This window comes from Macaca nemestrina, chromosome 7 (assembly GCF_043159975.1).
Source record: "Macaca nemestrina isolate mMacNem1 chromosome 7, mMacNem.hap1, whole genome shotgun sequence".
NCBI lineage: Eukaryota > Metazoa > Chordata > Mammalia > Primates > Cercopithecidae > Macaca > Macaca nemestrina.
In genome coordinates, this window is record NC_092131.1 from 66,205,355 (window position 1) to 66,227,395 (window position 22,041).

A 22,041-nucleotide genomic window follows, 5' to 3' on the forward strand; every position below is an offset into this window, starting at 1 on the left:
GAAAAGGAAAGAAATAAAACTTGAATAATTTTCTGGAACAAGTACAACAGAGTGATTGAAGAAATAACCTGAGTTTATGAGTACATTTTAGAAAAAATAAAAAAAGCCCTAAAACATTCCATATATATGAAAAGGAATATTTTGGGGTGTAACTGACAATTAAAACTTGTTCAAAAACTAGCTGGTGAGCTACAAAATTATACATAAAATAAAAAGGAAAAGTTATTTGAGATTTATTTCCATGTATTATTCCTTTCAACGTAACAGAACTTTATTTCTACAAATTGTTAGAAATATTAGAACCCTTTAGTTCTACAGATTATTCAAAATTTTAAAAATCATGATTTTAGATTTTCAAAAGAGTAACTTACAGTTTGCAGTCTACTTCCACACCTCATTACGCTATAACTCTATTGCAATCAACACACTTTTATTTGAAATTCTTGTGTTTGTTGTGCTTTACAATATACTATGAATTAGATGTGTCATAAGAAGTATGTATTTATACTTACATATTTTTAGCAGCTAGATTACTTCCAAAATTACCCAAGAACGTTGAGTAACAGGAATGATTTAAATGGTTTCCAGTCTATGTCCATTAACATTAGCATTGAGACTTGTTATCATAGATTAGCGCATTCCTGTACCTTATAATATGTTCAGCTAAAACAAATTGCTCCTGCTTACTTTTAAAATATAATTATGCCACTTTTTGTAGAACTTTATGTTTTTATAGAACTCTATTTGTGAATGATTATTAATTTTATTTAGTTATGGGTATACACCTATGTTCTGTTAATCTTCTTAATATAAGAATTAAATATCTCATAAAAACAATTGATTCTCACAAACCTTAAGAATCATAGTCTGCGCCCACTCTTCCTCATAAACATTAAAAAAAAGAAAATGTGTACATTATGGGTGTGTGAGTAACGCTGTTTGATTGAATATATGCATAAACGGAAATTTTGGATTTAGATGTAGGGGATGCAGGGTAAAGACTTGAAGTGATTTAACTTTCGTTTTAACTCAGTAACAATTCTGTTCCTTTGAAAACAATCGCATAAATATCCTGAATGAATGAAAAAGTAGATGATAGGACAGGTTATGAACAACACTGTTTTGTTATCACAATCAAGAAAAGAATTAGCCCCAAAGGGGTGGGAGGAGTGTAAGAATAAACAGGACGATGTCCTTGAGGAACCAAGATAACTGAAAATGTCACTCTGAGCCGAGATCCAGGAAAGCCATTCCTGCTCTTGACTCTCTCTTTACATATGTATATTAGGAGAAGAGTTGTATACAACAGCAAAGTATTTGCAGAGGCAATATTCACTCTTCAATCCGTCTCTTTTTAATCATCATACACATTCATGTATGTACATGCACGCACACCCATAAGCAAAGTTGTTCCAGGGTTGTCAAACAGAGAATTAGGTAAATTGCCCAATGTCACGACTACAAATTTAACCACGAAAATTCAATTCAAACTTGCAACTTCTGTTTCAGTCTTGCATTGTGTGTGTCAGGGAGTGTGTGTGTGTGTGCGCGCGCACACACAAACAACTGTATCTAAATTGTCCATTGTAGTTAGGTTCCTGAGCACGGCTTCCAAGTGTTCTAAATGGCTAACGTCCTGAAACCTCTCCTTGGATGATTGGATATTTGTAATAATCCAAATGTGGAATAATTAACAGATTAACCTGAATTTGTTAAAAGGTAAACAGTTTTCTATCTTATTTGATTTGAACTTAAAAAAATATAAACTACATATTGGTCTCAATGATAACTATCAGAATTACCAAGGAATAGAGATATGATCTATATCTTAGAGCGTCTGAATTCAATTGGGAGGAACAATGCTCTTACAAATATTTTTATTGAACTCATTGCTTTTGCCACGTATTCTGATAAATGTATGTGCTTTCAAATTTTACATTAATATCTATTTTATGACACCATGGGAGACTGCTGTGCATAAGTAACCGGCCAAACTCACACAGTTGAGGCCTGCTTCACACCAGAGGCAGCTCTTATGTGCTTAGCTTCGATATTGCTTAAATATGACTGCATTCTCCTGTATTAGCCATCAAAACTAACTCAGTTCTACATGTGCTGGTATTAAATCACATGCATATTCTTTGTTCTTACTCTGAACTTGTGCAAAATTGGAGAAATGTGCACTTAAGGCTTGTAATTACTAAAACCTCTTTTGCCCTGGCTCTCTAGAAAAGCAATGAATCAATTTGGATTAATTATAATATTCCTATCTTGATCATTTTGGAAGTTTTACTAGGAGAAGAGAGCCTTTATCACTTTTTATCCTATACTGAGGCATAAAATTAGTATACATTTGCTTAAATAGCTGTCCCGCTCTCCCAAAGAACTGGGTGCACCTAATCATGGAATAAATCGTTCCAATATTATAAAACCGCTTGTAATCTCTTAAGGTTTTTGCACGGCCTACATGTAAAACAGTATTATTAGTTCTTGCAATAATTATTTCACCACTCGCACTTGAAGCAATGGGTACTTTCACAAATCAGGCAATGTGCAAATTCTGTCATAGTAAAACATTTATTTGTTAAAGTGATATAGATTATTCAAGATTCTACAGTCTGTTAAATCATGGACGGCAATGTAAGATGGATTGATACAGAACTTTATGCCAATGTAGGCTTTTTTTCTTTCTGGAAAAAAAAAATACTTGTAGGCCAGAAGAAAAAAAAATTTGGTTTTAAAAGAGGATGAACCATGGTCTGATGGAGCCAGTTCCGCCAGCATCAGAGACTTTCACCTCGGCTCCTGTAGACAGTTTCTTCTAGGACAGCAGTTCAACAATTAGCCTTTGTGAATTGAAACATTTTTGAATTTTATCCAGTAAAAATATCAGTGGCAAATTTTTTCAGGAGAGAGAGGAGAAGTGGTGCTCTTCAGATTAACTCCAACCTCTGAAATGAAAGAAAAAGGAAAAGGAAAAAAAGAAAGAAAGAAAACACATAGCTAATAAGATCATTGTGTTAGCAAGCTAAAAGTAACTGAAATGTAAGTACCCAAGCAGGAGTTTCTTGCCATGAAATACATCACATACGCATGAAAACTATGTAAACATGCATATTAACATATAAAATGTTGCTTGGTAACTTCAAATTGGTGAATATATTAAAAATCTTATTTTTTTAAATCTAAGTATATGAAGTCTAGATAATTATGTAAAGTCAAAGCTACATTGGAAAATGTCATTTTCTCTTGCTTTGTTTTTCACATATATAATTTCAAGGTAAGATAAACAAATAATAATTGCAGCTATTAATGCATGCCGCTTATAAATTTAAAAAATTCTGCTAGAAAATGTGTATGATATTAAAATTTTACAAATATTTAATTATACATATAATGGTAGTAAATTATTCATCTTAACTAATCAGTTTTTCACCCACAAAACAAAATAAATGGAAAACTCACAATAACTCTTAAAGTCACTCCATGTTTGAATTAAATATGATTTTGAAAGAAAATAATGTAAAAGCCATTTTATAAAAATATTTAAACATACAACTGTGAAAATATTTTTCCTCTAATCAGTCTTCATGGATTTAAGATACTTCTAATTAAGTCTACTTTTTATGAAAATGGAAAATAACGTTTTGAGAAATATATGCTTTCATATACATGAGCACAACTAATTTTCTCTTTTCCATTAAAAAAACTGCATGTTTACAATTTTCTATTTGGAAATTTTAAAATGCATGGCACGAATGAATCATGAAATAGAGATTCATTTATTTCATATTCTATATTAAAATGCTGATGTAGAATATCTTTAGATAATTTTATGTGATAAAGTTATTAAAGTATATTAAAGGTTATTTGGTAACTTTATGTGAAAGTTGGTAAAATGCTGTAAAGATAATTTATTTAAGAAAATATTTCAAAATAATTAACCTGAATAGTGAAATTGATTTTAGCAAAAATAATAATTTTGGAAAGCTAATAAGAAATGCACCATATATGTGAAGATTGTTAAGGGACCAATGTGTATGTTATTTGTAAAAAAAAAGAATTACTTTTTAAAAAGTTACTGAAATATAGATATCATTGTCATAATTTACCTGGAATATACTAAGAAAAACATTGCAAAATCACTGTAAAAATGTAACGGTATATATTACTAAGTTCGTCTTTATTTGGTTCATTGCAGAGCTCATATTGGTAAAATTGAATATCAACATGTTTTCTCTTTGTGTATTTCAAGTGATATACTCCCTTTGACACACAAAAAAGGTGTTATGGTACTATATCAAATGTCAAGTTACAAAAAGTAATAACATAGTAAAAGTTGCAGTATACCTAGGAGGAAAATGACAGTGGACAAAGTAACTAGTTTAAGTTTTTAAGTAATAAATAGTTCCAGGATAGCAAATGTTAATTTAGTATCAAGTTAATGATTTTATAAGTTTACATATCTTAAAGATTTACTTAAGTTTCACATTAAATAATGATATTAACGAACTGTGAAATTACGGTTTATATAAATGCTACTAATTTTGAATATTAGGAAATAACAAAAATATTGTGAAGTATAAAGTTTGTCTGCTCTGAAGATGTAGCAGTATTAAAATTATTAAATAATACGGAGCCAAATAAAAATTGTCATTTAATAGAATATCCAAAATAACACTTTAATTTACATATCAATAGGTAGCTCCTATAGTAATTCCATAAATATCTAAACATAAAACACAAAATTACAAGAGTATCAAACAATAAAACTAATGCAGACTAAATATGGTAAAAATGTTATAAAAACTAAAAATAATCAAGTTGTAGTAGGTTTAGGATGTTTTGGTTATTTTCCTCATTAAACAGTGAGTGGATATCATGCAAAAATTTATGGACAGTCTTATTAACAGTACTAAAAGATAAATAAGAAATGCAAGCTCCCTGAACATTAAGAGAAGAAAAAAATGTCCTGACATTGAATGAATTGTGGGAAAACATTTATTACTGCCCCTCTTCTCAATGTAATTAAGAACTGTGAAATATTTTGATCTTTCATAGCTAGGATGTCTAAACAAGGAGATGATTTCTAAAGGTCATTGCTGACACAAAGGCTCTTCTTTTTTTTAAATTTGGTAAATGTTCAAATATATATGTTAAAACATGCCTTAATTATTAAAACAAATCCAAATGTTTCCTACATATGTGTTTATTCTGTTACTCCTATTTCAGAAAATTTACTTGAAAAGAATTTCATAGGAACCTCCTCCTGCAGAAGCAAATATTTTATATTGATCACTCTCACCTGGAAACATATTGGAAGCATATTTGCATCATGTATAAAATTTGCTTTTCTCTTTGGCTCTTATTTTATGTATTTTCCTAACCCTATGCTTTCCCATAGTTTTATCAATGTTGTTATGTATTTATAATAAATATTAGCTTTTTATTAATTTGTATATTATTTATCTAAAAAAATTGTACTCATCTGGAACAGAGATTTTATTGCAAAGTTTACATTTTTGCTTGTTATTAAACGTGGACTAATGGCAAGTTAAATTTATTAAAATCAGGAAGCAATTATCTTAAAGGCCTGTGCAAGCAATCACAGAATAAGCTATAGCTCTGTGCAAAGCTACAAACACACACACACGTACACACAATGTGTACATATTTTGTTGGTCAGAATACAGCAAACACTTCTTAAGACATTTTATTTAAGGCATTTTAAGTATAAATGGAAACTACTCAATTATTTCTTACTTAACTGCCGAACAGCATAACTATTTTTTTTACTGTGTTCATTGTAAAGATAAAAATCTTGGCCAAACACAACGAAAATTTATACATAAGTGCCAATTTCCACGTAGAGTCATCAGCATTAATTTTATACATCATTCCTTTCCCCTTTGCTCTCAATTCATTTTAGTGTGATTAAAATTTTATGATTATATTATAAAAGAATTGTATTATACATTATACATTAAAATATTTCAAGGCCACTCCACTTCTATATACATTCGTAAAGGCTTCTAAAAAAGAAAATTGGCATGGGGCATATTCTGAATAATGGAAATGAAATAAGTGTTTTAACTCTCTATGCCTAGAAAAAAAATTCACCTTAACAGGTACCTCAGTATGATTGGCTACAGAAAACTCAGAGCTGAAGAGTTGCAATCACAAAGGGTCTCTGCCCACTCTCCACCTCAGTTCCTTCACACACTGACAATGTGAAAGGCTGTGAGAAAGCTAAGAACACACAGGTCACACACTGTCTTCAGTAGGAGCATCACTGTTTGGTCTGCTCACGGTGGTAGACATAGGCCTGCTATAGCACAAATCATTTACCAAGAATCAAGAATACTTACCTCGGGGTCATACAGTAACTTAAATCTGATAATAGAAAGGTAGCAAGGAGCTGGCTCATAAGTGAATGATGTATTGCCACTGAATTTTGTTAAAACTATTATTTGTCTCTGGATTTGTTTCACTTGCTAATATTTATAGAAAGAGGCACAAGGTAGCCTAAGTATGAAGGGAAGTTTTCTATAATGTTATGACAGTCATTTATTTTTAATATTTTCTTATTTTTTGTACTACTAATTACCTTAAGATAAAAAGTCATTATTAAAAGCCTTATGTATGTATCACATTTGCAAAATCTCGTGCTATGTCTAGTAGTACAAAGACTTTCAAAGAAATTAGCTTTTTCCAAATTCCATTCCTGATAATATACGAAAATAAACACATAAGCAAAATAATATTCAATATGCCATTTCAAATGTGAATCTTTAGAAAATTCTTTAAATTGATAATTGAAAAATTACGTAGACATTTACTCACCTGCCTCCAAATTTTGATACAACATTTAATACCATTTTGGCTTGTGTTCCTTATAGATTAATCATCTGTTTCCTAATTCTTATATAAAGGTATCCTATCCTAAATTTCAGGTTGGCTGGATATGATTTATTAAAGTTACATGATCAATGAACTTTAAAAATGAAAGAGAGAAAGAGAAAGAGAGCAAAAGAGGGAGAGAGAGTGGTGGGTAGAGAGAGAGACGGAAAGAGAAATAAGAAGAAAGGTTAAAAATTGAGAGAGAGAAGAAAAGGGGTGATGGAGAAACCAGACACCTTCATGCAGGTCAATTCAATGCACACAATAGAACACAGACATGTGCCAGACATTGTGCTGTTGATTGTTTCAGTGTTTCCAATGAGCCATCTGCTGTTTTTTGCAACATAAGAATGGGATTCTAAATTCAGTAAAGAAATGATGCACGAAAACATTTTGATTTGTGGATGGAATTCGTTAGGGAAGATCCTGAAAGATTGACAAAGTTGTTTTTCTTTTAAATATAAAATGTTAAAAACCAAGACCCTATTTTTACTACCAGCAAATAAATCAATGGCCTTTTTTAGAACCGTTAAAAGCAGAGTTTTTTTGTGTGTGCCAAACCTCAAGCAAATGGCTGATGCTTCCAGCTGTTTGAACAGATTGCTAAAGTGCTGCTCTGCTCTGGAAACACACTCTCCGATCCAATTAAAATTCAAGAATCAAATACTCATTTCAAACATCCACCCCCCAAAAAAAACACTCAAGAAGAATAATTGGTTGCTGACAAAAGTAATACCATGAATATTTCATATGCAGTCTTTTGCTCCATTTTAAAGAGGCTTCATTCATTTTAGATAACAGCGAAACGCTTCTGTACATCTGTTTTCAATGAGGCATAATGTGTCATCTCAGCTCTTATTAGGATGTGGAGGTCAAGGATAGGAGTAAATACATTGTCATCAAGGTACTGTCTTCACATTTGGAAATATTTGTAAAAATGCACATTGTATCATGTATGATTATAAGACTGACTCCAAAGTTGAATGCATCACTATTATTACTAACTTTATTTCTTACAGAACAAAGCAGAGATGTTTAGTTAACCCCAAATATCTCTAAATTTAGAAACTGTGACTTCACTTAAGTAAACTAAACTTCAGTCTGTACTGTTGAGAATTATAAGTAAATTTTAAAAGAAAATTTCAGTAAGCTACACAAATTAGCAAACTAATTACTTAAAATTAATTTATAAAAAGTGTATACTCATTTAAGTGTTGAAGTATGTTACAGGTAATAAGAATCTCACCTGTGTTTCCTGGCCAATCTGGTCAACATTAGTCAGCAAAGCATCTGGGAATAAAATGTTCAGTGTCATAAACAATTCATTTTTTAAAAGAAATAGATTTAAAAAACTTCTTATGAAATCTTGGTAAGACTTCATACCAAGAATTAGCAAAGATTTATCTAAAGATTTTTTTAAAAAAACTTACCAGTTCATGGGTTAATTGCAATTGACTTTTATAATATTTCAGTTCTCTGTGACTACTTTCTTATTCCTGATGCTTAAAAACATAGTTTTCAAAAATGTTATTCTAATAACTAAAATGAGTGATTTTCAATATAGATTTGGTATTCGTGACAGAGTTCAATAAGATAATCAAGTTTCTGTTCATTTTCTTTCTTACAGTTGACATTTCATGTATAAAGATTCATATGAATAATATGCAAAAATACATCAAGGAAAAAAGAACTCAAAGCAGAAAATATAGTTTAACTATGTGCACCATATGGAGTATGAAATAATCATTTACAATATTAACCATCATTCAATACCCACTCCCCAAATAATAGGTAATGTTTCAACAAGTACCTGTTCATCCTTATGTAAGACACTAGCAATCTCAATCAATCTCAATACAAACATCTTTCCTTTAAATGTTTATATGTAGGTTCCAATTGCCTATACAAATTTAATACCATTACATAAACCTGTGCAGCAAACATTCTATTTTTTCCAAAATGCATTATTTTCAAGCAAATACGTCTAATCATTGAGAAGTGACACATGATAGAAAACTTAAGTCCTAAGGTAAAGGTTAAGTCCTTCTTAGGATTTACAGCTGAGTGTCACGAGACTGAGACAAATTGGTTTTTTTTTTTTTTTTTGAGACGGAGCCTCGCTCTGCCGCCCAGGCTGGAGTGCAGTGGTCGGATCTCAGCTCACTGCAAGCTCCGCCTCCCGGGTTCACGCCATTCTCCTGCCTCAGCCTCCCGAGCAGCTGGGACTACAGGCGCCCGCCACCACGCCCGGCTAGTTTTTTGTATTTTTAAAGTAGAGACGGGGGTTTCACCGTGTCAGCCAGGATGGTCTCGATCTGCTGACCTCGTGATCCGCCCGTCTCGGCCTCCCAAAGTGCTGGGATTACAGGCTTGAGCCACCGCGCCCAGCCGACAAATTGTTTTTTACAAAACTTTCAGCACAAATATTCATGTAAATATACAATGGCCTTTGGAGATTAGATTTTACATAAAATCATAATAGATGTTCACATTATAGATGAAAAAATGATTACAGAATTGAATTATGGTAGAGCCAATAGCCAACATAGTATATTTCATAACCTCCTTGACTTTACTCAAATATTTATTTATCAGACATATGCCAGAGCAGAAACATATATACATAGCCTATGTGTCAGGTAAGGTTAAATGTTCAACTACTTCCAAACACAAGTACTTTAAATGAAAGGGCCGTCATGGCTTATTCCTGAATGAATGTGAAAATATTTTGTTTTTGTTTTCAGACATCATGAACATAACAATCACCAAGTTTGAAATGGATGAAAATAGGTTGTAGAGATGGTTATCATTAAAAAATGCAGAAAATTAAATTTGTACTTTATATTCTATTGTCACCTGGTAAGTAACAGGTATAATTTTTACAGTTTTTCTGGGAGAAGTTCTCTAGCCAGTCCATTTAAATCTATGTTTTTCATAGTAATTACAATTCAATCTATATTGCAGGACACAAAATTATGATTTTAGCTGATTAATGTTATGAATATAAATATTTATATGTCTATATAAGTATATAGACAGATATTTGTTGAGCACATATATATTTATACAAATGTATGTGATGTATATATTTATTCAATGTTAACTTTAGTTCCTAAATTTTGACTTTGAAAGTGCTGAACATAATCAGAAGACAATGATTTTATGCGTACCATTACACTTACCAGAGTAATCAGTGATTATTTTGTTCTGTTGAGTATCTGTGTAATTTGATGAAATCCCCAATGCATTAACAGTACCTTAATGAGGTAATTTACTACTTAAATATACTCCTGGTTATAAATTGTTACTTTTTATATCCCTCTTCAGATAACACCACATTTTTAGGATTGCTCAATCACAACAATATGTTTACCACTATTTATTTATTTAGAGAGAGTTTCACTCTGTCACCAGACTGGAGTGCAGTGGCACAATCTTGGCTCACTGCAACCTCTGAGTCCGGAGTTCAAATGATTCTCCTGCCTCAGCCTCCCGAGTAGCTGGGATTACAGGTGCGCACCACCATGCCTAGCTGATATTTTGTAATTTTAGTAGAGATGGGGGTTTCACCACGTTGGCCAGGATAGTCTCGATATCCTGACCTCGTGATCTGCCTGTCTCGGCGTACCAAAGTGCTGGGATTACAGGCACGAGCCACTGCGCCCGGCCTACCACTCTTTTTATTTTAAGTGGTCTTCTTTACCCTGCTACATGAATTGATTGTTTCTGTGGAAAAATATAATAATAAATAAATACATAAATAATAAAGATGTGAACAAACTAATTTTATTCACAATCCCAGCATGTATTTATCTAGCACGGGAAGAAAAAGACTGGGCAATCTGTCCTTTGAAAGTAAAAATTCAAACACTAATTTTGATTATTCTTTTCTCAATGCCGTTTCAAAAATGACATATTTCTTGTCTATAAATTTACTTAAATATCATTAACATTGTAAGGTAAAGTGTTATTATCAGCAACATAAGAGGATAAGAAAAATATCCTTTTCACATACAATCCACCTCTGTGCAGAAGTCCTTTTCTCAAAACACTTCACACTCACAGAAGCATACATTGTTAAAGTAAAATCACTGGACTGTTCTTGGAACGAGGAAAGGCTGAGCAAGGGAAAGATAGTAGATAGTCTCCATTCTGTCTAACATAAATGAACATTGTTTTCTCAGCATTATAAAATGCAACTGGAAATCAACTATGCTGAGAAGACAATGGCTTGTATTTGCTGTCTCCTTAAGAAATGTCTCATATGCTTCACAATTCTACCCAAAAGATGATACTTTATGTTTATGGTTTTGTTAAACTATTGGAATTAAAAAAAATCATAAGTTTATTGCTATAATGAAAGAGAAAAACTTAAATTTAAGAACTAAAAGGCGGCTGATGTAAATTTTAGGGCAACTTTTAAAGTTTTTAGCTTTATAAATGATGTATTTTATTTTCAAAAACACAAGCAAATAAAATAGTAAAATTTATATTGGATGCAAGTACTTTAAATTAAAGAGAAAATACATTACAAAACTTGAAGAAAAAGATTTCTGGAGACAAATGGAACACATTTATACTTTTTAATTGTTTACAAATTTGTGGAGAAAAGTATGCATCTTTCAAAGATTAGACTTACTATGTTTAGAGATTTCTTAGAATGGTTCAAAACTTATATTCCCAAATTTTAAGTAAAATATATCTACAAAGCGGGTAAAAACCCACTGTTTTAAAGCATGAAACAACTTACTAAGACCTCCACTGACTCCTTTAATGGTTACAAAAAAAAAAAGGGGGGGGGGAATAAATTGGCCACAATTTGAGTGTTACTGTGTCTACTTTATTAATTAATTAATTAATTAATTTTTTCTTTCTTTCTTCTTGAGACAGAGTCTCTCTCCGTCACTCAGGCTGGAATGCAGTGACGGGATGTCGGTTCACTGCCACCTCCACCTCCCGGGCTCAGGCGATTTTTCCCACCTTCGCCTCCTGAGTAGCTGGGACTACAGACTCCTACCACGCCCCCAGCTAATTTTTGTGTGTGTTTTTACTAGTAACAGGGTTTCACCATGTTAGCCCAGCTGTTCTCGAACTCTGACCTCAAGTGATCTGCCCATGTTGGGCCCTCAAAGTGCTGGGATTACAGTGTGAACTACCGTGCCCGGCCACTATGTCTACTTTAAATTGTTGTATTTGATGTTTTTATGTATTTATATATTTGTACACTTAAAATAAATAATATCCATCAAACTAAAATATACTGCTTTTTAAAATGTGGGGCCACGTTAGATGCTTCATTTTCCCTTTATGACACTACGGTAATAATAGCTTTGCATTTTCAATTGGGGGACAATTATTCGAAAGGAACAAAAATAATGCAGGAATACAATTTAAAAAAATGTTTGAAGTAAACATCGTTAATACATGCATAACAGGAAACACATTATTTTGTTTGTTCTCACATTGAACAAGCTGAAACTATAATGTAAAATGACAAAAATAAAAGAAAAATAATTAAGAATGAGGAAGCAAAAATAACATATAAGTATACATAATCTTCATATAGTCAGAAACAACAAACAGCAAACCAGATGCTTCAGATCACATATATATGACTGTTTAAATGAGAAATAAAATAATGAATGACAGAAAGCAAAACAAGAAAAGGACAGAGAATTTGTTGCTTATGGTAATATAATATTTAGATCACAAATCTGTATTGTACTAACTAATGAAAACTCTTATTTCCACACCTTACTCCCTGGCCATATTTATCTATTCATTTACTCATTTATTCACCTAAGCAAAAATTACGTTTCAGACATCAGGATAGGTAATATTATCCCCAACTTTTCCGTAGACTTACTTTTCAGTCACTTCACACTGCAATTACTTTAAGCAAAAATTTCTTCATATGTTTATAAACAAATACAAAAAAAAATTGACCTTCTTGATAAGTCAGTCTTTTGTTAATCTCTCAAAATGTAGACTTCTTGAAGGGCAAAATATCAGGCCAGATACTCACCTTTCTATCATTTTTAAGAACAAGTGTTCAAGCATTTGGTTTAAATATTGTAAAAATGATCATATTACAAATATATTAAATAACATTAAATGATTTTCAATGGTGTTAGTCAAACAAAATAAATATCATATGATTAAATATCATGGAATTTAAAAAGTCTATGAGAAATGAAAGATACTTAATCAAACTTTCATTAGAAACATAAGTAGGAAATTGATTTTTAAAAATATTGGAAAATACGAAGTCCATCAGTAACTTATAGTACATATGTTAACCTCGCTGATGTTGCATGATTTCAGAGCATCCTTATCTTTGATCACAACCTTCATAATCCCAGAAATTCTTTGAAGGTTCATTTTGTCAAGTCTTGAAAACTTTTGTATGTTAAATATTTTTAATACCATGCTGATAAATCTAAGAAGGGAAAAAGTAGTATGCTTCTGCAAATCAACACCTATTGAGGAATTATGCAATTGATGTTAATTTAAAATATTTAGTTGGAATTAGAGCATTACTACATTAATAGTGCTGAAAATACATTTCACTCTGAGTGCTGTTTTTGACTTCGCAAACTACTACCACATGTGATTTCATCTATTCCTTACAACGAATAAATAACTGAGCAGTGAAGGATAATTAGACTTCGCAAATGTGAAAGGCAAATTTTTTAGAAAAAGAATCAGTACAGAGAAGGGATTTAGCAAACGCCTAAAAAAAAAAAAAAAGCCCGTTGGATAATTATTTTGAACACTAGCACTGAAAGTCATCTCTAACTACTTTAATCTTACATACTGTGGAATGGCATCATGATACATTGTGTATGAGAAGATGTGGCTTTGTCAAGTTACCAGTAACTGAAATTGTTGTATATGCTTCTAGCATAAGGAAATTAACGATTCCACATTCCTCCCTTGTATCTCAAGTGGTATTTCAAGTGATCTGAAAAAGTTAATAAACTTTTGCTGTGTGTTTAACTTACTCCCAGAGAGTACTTGACATAAGACAGTAAAGCCCCTATCTTACGATATTATGGCTAAAATGTCATTTCTTTTGTGTAAAGCAATGGGTCTAAGTTCTCATGTAAGCCTTATTCTCAAAACAAAACAAAACCTCTCTGATGTTAACCTGTTTACAGATCTTTAATAAAACACCCTCAAATTATTATATAATTAAGTTTTTCAAGGAGTGAATAGAAACATTTATCTATAGACCTTAATTTCAGTAAATTGTTAATAATTCCACATTACCCAGGAGCATTATTAGTTTCTACTCAATTTAAAATCCTGTGTTAAAAAATGATGTATTCTCACTAAATGGCATGATTTCTAGTTAAATTTATCACAGTTTCTGGTTAAAATAGCAAATGCATTTACTTTAAAAGGAAAACATTCAAATGCAAAACTATAGTGCAAAGGGAAAAAAATCCACTGCCTGTTTAATGAGCAATGACTTTATAAGACTTATAAATCTAATGAGAACACCATTAGAAGTTTTTAAATTTTACTTGGTGATAAAGATAAACACCCCTTTGATAAAGGCAGTCTTGTATGTCTCCCTCTTTAGCTTGCATTAAGACCAACATAAAACTCATTCATTCAGAAAATGTGTATTAAATGAACGAAAACACCTTCATATGTCCATGTGGATGCATAGGAATTTGTAGCCTGTGACTTAAACTTGATTAGAGTTTTCATAAATGCAAAATAAATTGCACTTTCTTCCCCTTTCCACTGAAAAAGGTGTGTCATGGAGGAGAAATATCTTACAACCATTAAGGCACCTGCACCAAGGATGTTGTTTCGAAGGGAACTAATTTTAACATTAACTCAGTATACTAATTGAATATTTTATTTTAAATAATTTAGCAACATGAAGTTGTTCTCTACAACATTTCCCTAAAAACAAAGGAAACACTATTACCATTGAAAGAAAATATACAGTCTACTTTAAAAATATCATTTATCCATAGGTGGTCCTTTGTAAAATTAGAGAACATATCACTTTTTATGCAACACTGTCTTTTTTCTACAACAATTTTCATTTTTTAAATCTGCTGCTGCTAGTCCTAGGAGCTGGTCCTAGAATAGGGAAAGGCACTGCTGCAATGCCATGCTTTTTCCCTTATTATTTTATTTATGTTTCCTTCCAGTATACATATACATAAATACATATATATATATAGTTATATATGTATATATATATACTGTTCCTGAGAAGGTTGATTTATGCACAGCATCAGAACTGCAAATTCCAATTTTCTATGTGAGTTCTCAAAATGATTTTTCGTTGAAAAGAAATAATAAATGACACAGAGCTTTTCAGTAGTCCCTCAGAATTTGAGAGTTGCTTTTCCACTATGACCATCAGAACAGTCAGAATGAATAAACATCACATTCATAGACATGCTTCTTTTAGAAAACAGTCCACATGTGTTCGGCGAGTTAATATAACAATAGTATTCCTTTAATTCTCCATCGAGGGAGCACTCGTGCCTTGCTCTGGATCTCTCAGCAGGCAAAGTGAGAAACTTACTTGGCTTTATATGTGCTCTTTTAGATGTGGGCCCCTCTGTGACAGAATCGGGAGGTCGGCTAGCTAACTGCAGGGCAGTTGAGTTGTTCCTGTTAGTGTTTTGGGACTCAACATTTGTGACAGCTTCACTCTGTGGTTCGGTACTTGGCTTTGTGCCAGTCTTTTTTTTCTGCTTTTGGGACACAGAAGTGCTTGAAGTCCAGGAAGGAGGCAAAGCAGAGGTAGTGGTAGAGGAGTCCTGACTCGAACAAGTTTCTGAAGATTGAATCACATTGTCATTGGCAGCTTTACAACACTGGGCATTCTCTTCGTGTCCCACAGCTTGTTTGGACACGGACTGGGGCAGCGTTACACTACAGCCTTGTATTTGAGCCCCATTAGTTTGAGAATAAACATTGCTAACCTTGGTGACCTTGTGTTGCCCATTATTGTTGCAAACCTTATACCGGATCATCAGAATAATGATGAATACCAGCACAGATGCTACAATGATTCCACCAATAATAATAATCATGGTGCCTCCCAAAAACTGGGACTGCATGAAATGGCAACGCACATAATCCTGTTCCGTAGTAAACTGGATGCAACCCACGACTCTTGTGGCAGTGAGGGAAGTGATGCCATCATCATATATGGCCAAGACACACAAGTCATACATAGTTCCAGCAGCCAGATTATTGACCAGAAAAGTTTTGCTCGTAGGAGGTATCATTCTGAGGGACAATGGAATTTGTGTTAATAGTAATAACAAAACAAAACATATACACAGAAAGTCACTACGACTTTAGTTCGGAGTCATTTTACTATTCATTAAGTACATTTATAACATATGAATTATTGAAAAATGATCTAATCTCATATTTACCGAGTTAAAATGGCTAAAAGTCCTTGTCAGCATCTGCACTATATTAATTGTTCCTACCCCAAGCCTTCACAAGCTTACTAATTACATTGCTTGGCAAAGGAGAACTCCTAATAAAAAACACTGCTAAAAAATCATTGATGATAAATTACTTTTGAAAGGTGTGACTGTGATATTATCTGACTGCTAAACAAATCCATTTAGCACTTACAATACCTCTACGACTAAAAGCAAATTTGAAGGAAGGGAAAATGTTGACAATCACATTAGAAATCTAAATAGATACGCATTTCAGAGCATTTATTTTCCATTTCAGAAAAATGAAATTGCACCCAGTAAATATATATTTAATAACTAAGATTATTACTAAGATTAAAGTATTTTCTTTACAAATCTAATCCTTTTTTAATGCCATCAACACTTGGACCCCATTATGTTTTTACCTATAAATGAGGATAATGAAAACATATAAGTAATATTATCCTAGAAACATGAACAAGGCAAGTCTGTCGACCACAGCATAAATCCCTCATTCCATTTTATGCTACCGCAAATTTCCATCGGAGCACAATTTATAAAGTATAAGAGTTTAGGTGGTGCCCAAATCTAATATCACCTAATTTCAGTGATACTTTCACTGCGATGGCTCATGCCTGTAATCACAGCACTTTGGGAGGCCAATGAGGGTGGATCAGTTGAGGTCAGGAGTTTGAGACCAGCCTGACCGATATGGTGAAACACCATCTCTACTAAAAATATAAAAATTAGCTGGGAGTGGTGGCGGGCACCTGTAGTCCCAGCTACTCAGCAGGCTGAGACAGGAGAATTGCTTGAACCCGGGAGGCAGAGGTTGCAGTGAGCCGAGATTGTGCCACTGCACTCAAGCCTGGGTGACAGAGCAAGACCTTACCTTAAAATTAATTAATTAATTAATTAATTAAAGAGTTTATAGACATCTGTGAATCTACTACTTTCTAAAAGTTTCTTGTTAATGTCTATTTTCCTCTGTTCCTTCAGTAGCAACTGAATATGACCTAATTTATAATTAAACAACAGGCATTACTAAGCATTTTGTATACATTAAAATTTAATCTTTACAATGACCTTATGAGACAGGCATTATCACTATTTTACAAATGACAAAAAAAAGTCAGGGATTCAAGAAATTTCCTCACGGTTTAACAAAATTTTACTTGTCATTGCAGGATTAAAATCCTGGAATTTGGAAAATCAAATCTGGCTTATTTCACAGAGATAATGTTTAAAATATATATAATATCCAATAGCTACAGAAAAGTGTGGGGTGGGGAGGGGTATTTGTCATCGACAGTAGTCCATGGGTTATGTGAAGAGCCTGGTATGACAAGAGCAAATTACTTAAAGTTAATATACATGTATCATAGTCCACGTCCCCACATATTTAGTGATGAAGGGATAATTTCTCCCTTGTAATAACGAGGAATTGAAACTCAGCCAGGTAGAATCCTGCCCTGGGTTGATCACATGGCTAGCTAGGATAGGTTTAATTTTGCCTACTAGTCCATGCTTTAAAAAAAAAAATTTTTACTCTCATTTCCATACAGGAATGAAAATCAATTATATTGAATAATTCACCTGGGGACATAGGAACTGATCTGATCTGATTTCTGAATATCTTAAACATTATATATATATATATATGTGTGTGTGTGTGTGTGTGTGTGTGTGTGTGTGTGTATTATATATATTTCAAAGCCATGGTTTTGCATCATTTCCCAGGGCATAGTAAGTCTCTCAATTATATGAAAGGATAAAAATATGTCTTTTAAACAGAAAATTGGACAAGATGTGACTATAAATCAATGAGGCTGAACTTTAGAAAAACATACCAGAAATTCTTTAGTAGGTGCAAATTCCCCATCATCATCCTTACTTGGATATTGCATACCTAATTCCAGTGATACTTTCACTGCTCAAATTATTTATAATGTTTCTTTTTGGAACTCTCTTAGAACCAGTACACGTGAGACAACACAACCACACACACACACACACACACACACACACACACACCCCTTAATCACTCAAAAAATCAGTCTCATTATTTTATAGTTACATCCTATTTTTGACCAAAAATGGCAATACCCATCTTGATCACCCACCTTATTCACAAGACTTGACTCCAAATGGCTTTTGCTTGTTTCCAAAATTCAAATTCACCCTCAAAAGACGAAGATTTGCCACCACTGAGGATATTCAAAATAGTATGATGAAGGTTCTAAAGATAATTCCAAAAGTGCTTTGAGCAATGGCAGCATCATTGGGATAATGGTATAGCCTCCCAACATGACTTCCTTGAAGGAAAGAACACTCATTTGGATGTGTAAGTTCTGGTATGTTTTTGAATTTTTATTATAAATCAGTCTTGTCCTCTGATAGTCACATCTCTTAGATGAGGGGGAAAAAAAGTAAGTAAGCATAATATTAAATATAAGTTGAACTCTCTAAAAATAATACCATTCAAAATATCTCCCCACTTGTATTACCACCTTTTTCAAAGCTTACACTATGCACTTTAAAATACGGAATTACAAAACAGAAGAGCACTGCCAATTAAAAAAAATCAGTAGTACATTAACAAGTTCTACACTAAGATGCATGGTAAGTATATAAATTTGCTTAATTTTTCTTACCTGTAAACAAGGGTGTCATCATAAGTACCATTGTACTGGATTTGAAACATACGTATTCCAGGGATATTTCTTTGAAAATTAAATTTAAGTAGTGCCGTTGATGATGTAGCTTCTGCCACCACAATTTTATCTTGACTCAATTTAGTATCACCATTACTACTGCTTGTATTAGACCCTGACTTGGTAGAAGTTGAGATATCTGAAGAACCAGGATCAGGCTCATGGATATGGTTTGTACTGTTTAGTAAGTGAGGGAGCTTAATTATATGAAGATCAACTATTTGTGTTGCTTCCCCAGCAGGATTGGAAGCAATGCAGGTAAAAGCACCTGTATCCTTTACAGTAGTTATAAGAATGTCAAGTGTTCCGTTATCATACACCAGAGATCTTGTTGCATTTGAAATAAGCTTTCCTTCAGGAGAAATCCAGTGAATTGCAGGCTCAGGGTCTCCCCTGGCTTTGCACCTCAGTGTTGCCCTTTGTCCCTCCAGGACTCTCATCTCATGTGTATGACGAGTAATGAGAGGAGGCTCACACAAAAACTCTTCTTCAGGAATTGACCAAAAGTAGCGGCCAGTTAAAAGTGGAGGAGAAGCACAGGTCTCTAAGTCATCTTCTCTGGACAGACGCCTCAACCACAACAATTCACAATTGCAATGCAAGGGGTTTCCACCAAAACTTAATGCAAAAGTAGATGGGCTTATGATTCCTGAGGTTGCTAGTACCTGAGCTCGCTGAAAGAGAGGGTCAGGTGGTAGCTTCTGCAATTTATTTGATGTCACATCTAACCGAGTCATCTTGTGCAAATGGGAGAAGGTCCCCTTAGGAATGTTATCAATCATATTGTGATCCAAACTAAGGGTATGCAAGCTAACCATCTTCTCAACAGCATCCCAAGGAATGGTTTCTAGATTATTATAGGACAGATCCAGCTCCTCAAGGGCGAAGACATCATCAAATGCTGTAGAGGAAATTAAAGTCAGCTGATTGTTGTTGAGTATCAAATGATGAAGATTGGAAAGACCACTGAACATATCATTTGTAATTTTAGTCAATCTGTTGCTATTCAAATGCAAAGCCCTCAAATTTCGTAGGTCAGCGAAAGCATGAGGTGTAATAAAACTTATTGTATTCCTGGATAGGGTCAGGTCCACCAAGCTGGTCATATTGGCAAAATCTTTCCTTTTAATATTTGTAACAAAATTGTCTGCCAACCGCAGTTCCACAGTTCTTCTGTCAATGTTTGGTGGAACAAATAAAAGCCCTTTCTTGGCACAAAGGGTTGCAAGATTAGGAGACAAAATCTGACAGACACAACGCTTTGGACAGATCTGAGCTTTCACTGCTATGCCAATGAAAAACAGATAAAAAAGAATTTTTTCCATTGTAGATCAGATTTAAGAGCCTGTAACAGAAGACACAAAATAGAATGTTAGCATCCAATGATTTAATTCATATTCATATTCCTACTAAAATAATATTTGTATGCAATGTAGAATAGAGAAGTAATTCCACTTGTTTGCTTAACAAGTATTAATATTTATTCTGTAGTAAAGGCCATAATGGGCAATAGGGATGAATCATACACCATTGATAGTTTCATGGGATTTAAAATCAAGTGGGAAAAACAAAGCAGTCAAAAGATTATTATAACTCTGCAAACTAAGTGCCATTTTTTAAGTATGTCCAGGGTACTCCATGGGTGAACCAAAATAGATATATGGCTGAGATTCTAGACCTGGGAGTTCAGGAGAACATACCCTAGACCCTGAAGGACATTTTGTTACATAAAGATATCTAAAAAATTAGAGGCATATTTGAAGATTTGTAAGCAGGTCAATTCAGTAGCCTCAATGGAAACAATAAAAAACCAGTATTTGTTAGCTTGCAGCATGACCTTGAAGACAACAAATTCTTGATTAATTTTTTTAACTTTACAAACTATCTTGACATAGATCAACCTTCACTTTTTTATTATTTTATTATTTTATTTTATTTTATTTTTGAGATGAATCTATCATTGTTGCCCAGGCTGGAGTGCAGTGGCGTGATCTTGGCTCACTGCAACTTCCACCTCCCGGGTTCAAGTGATTACCCTTCAGCCTCCCTAAGTAGCTAGGATTACAGGCGCCTGCCACCATGCCCAGCTGATTCTTGTATTTTTAGTAGAGACAGGGTTTGTCATGTTGGGCAGGCTGGTTACGAACTCCTGACCTCAGGTGTTCCGCCCGCCTCAGCCCCCAAAGTGCTGAGATTACAGGCATGAGCCAATGTGCCCAGCCAATCTTCACATCTTAACTGAAAATGCAAAAATCTTATGCTCAAAAATAACAAAGTTGAATGCTTACCACAATAGCTCTGAGTTCCCTAAATATTAAAATATTTTATTGGTTATAAATGTGGATTTTTAAAGATAATTTCTGGGAAGCAGCCATCAGTGGTTTCACTTAACAGTATGTTCAACAAGATATTATATTCAGTTTTCCTTTTTTTAAAATCTTAATGAATGTATATTTATCGAAATTTAATTTTAAATAAACACTTTGACAATTTTCATTTTTCTGTTTGACCTTGTGTATATGCTATTGAAATCAATCCTCAAAAATAATAATAGCATATATGTGATTAAAAGTTCTCATATGTTGCATCAAGTTTTTTTCTCTTTTTTTTTCGAGGCAAAGTTTTTCTCTGTCACCCAACCTGGAGGCTGGAGTACAGTGGTGTGATCATGGCTCACTGCAGCTTCAACCTCCCCAGCTCAAAGGATCCTTCCACCTCAGCCTTCTGAGTAGCTGGAACTACAGATAAGTGCCACCACCCTAGGGTAATTTTTTTTTTTTTTTTTTTGAGACAGGGTTCAAACTCCTGGGCTCAAGCAATCTTCCTGCCTCAGCCTCCCAAAGTGCTGCGAGTCCAGGAAGGAGCTACCTTACTCAGGCCGTCGCATGAAATTTTAAAAACCATGGGTGAAAATAGCTTAGAAAATCATACATGTTTTCAATTTAATATAAATATGAAATCATCCTGGAAATATCATGCCTAGTTTTCTA

General features: G+C 33.3%; 1 protein-coding gene across 17 annotated transcripts in view; it reads right to left on the reverse strand.

The window, feature by feature from the left end:
- Positions 1 to 231: 231 nt before the first annotated feature.
- Positions 232 to 22,041, reverse strand: part of LOC105481927 (leucine rich repeat and fibronectin type III domain containing 5) — a 287,305-nt gene continuing 265,495 nt past the window's right edge. For 12 of the 17 annotated variants that reach the window (XM_011741716.3, XM_071100266.1, XM_071100264.1 and 9 more), the window contains 4 exons: positions 18,992 to 20,396; positions 15,458 to 16,170; positions 8,147 to 8,190; positions 233 to 2,951 (listed from right to left, as the gene is read on the reverse strand). In XM_011741716.3, the coding sequence (XP_011740018.1) occupies positions 2,934 to 2,951; positions 8,147 to 8,190; positions 15,458 to 16,170; positions 18,992 to 20,376 (2,160 nt within the window). In that variant the 5' untranslated portion in view covers positions 20,377 to 20,396 and the 3' untranslated portion in view covers positions 233 to 2,933. Of the gene's footprint in view, positions 2,952 to 8,146; positions 8,191 to 15,457; positions 16,171 to 18,462; positions 18,746 to 18,991; positions 20,397 to 22,041 lie in introns of those variants that run through there. The other 5 variants (XM_071100265.1, XM_071100259.1, XM_071100263.1 and 2 more) reach the window with 2 other exon arrangements.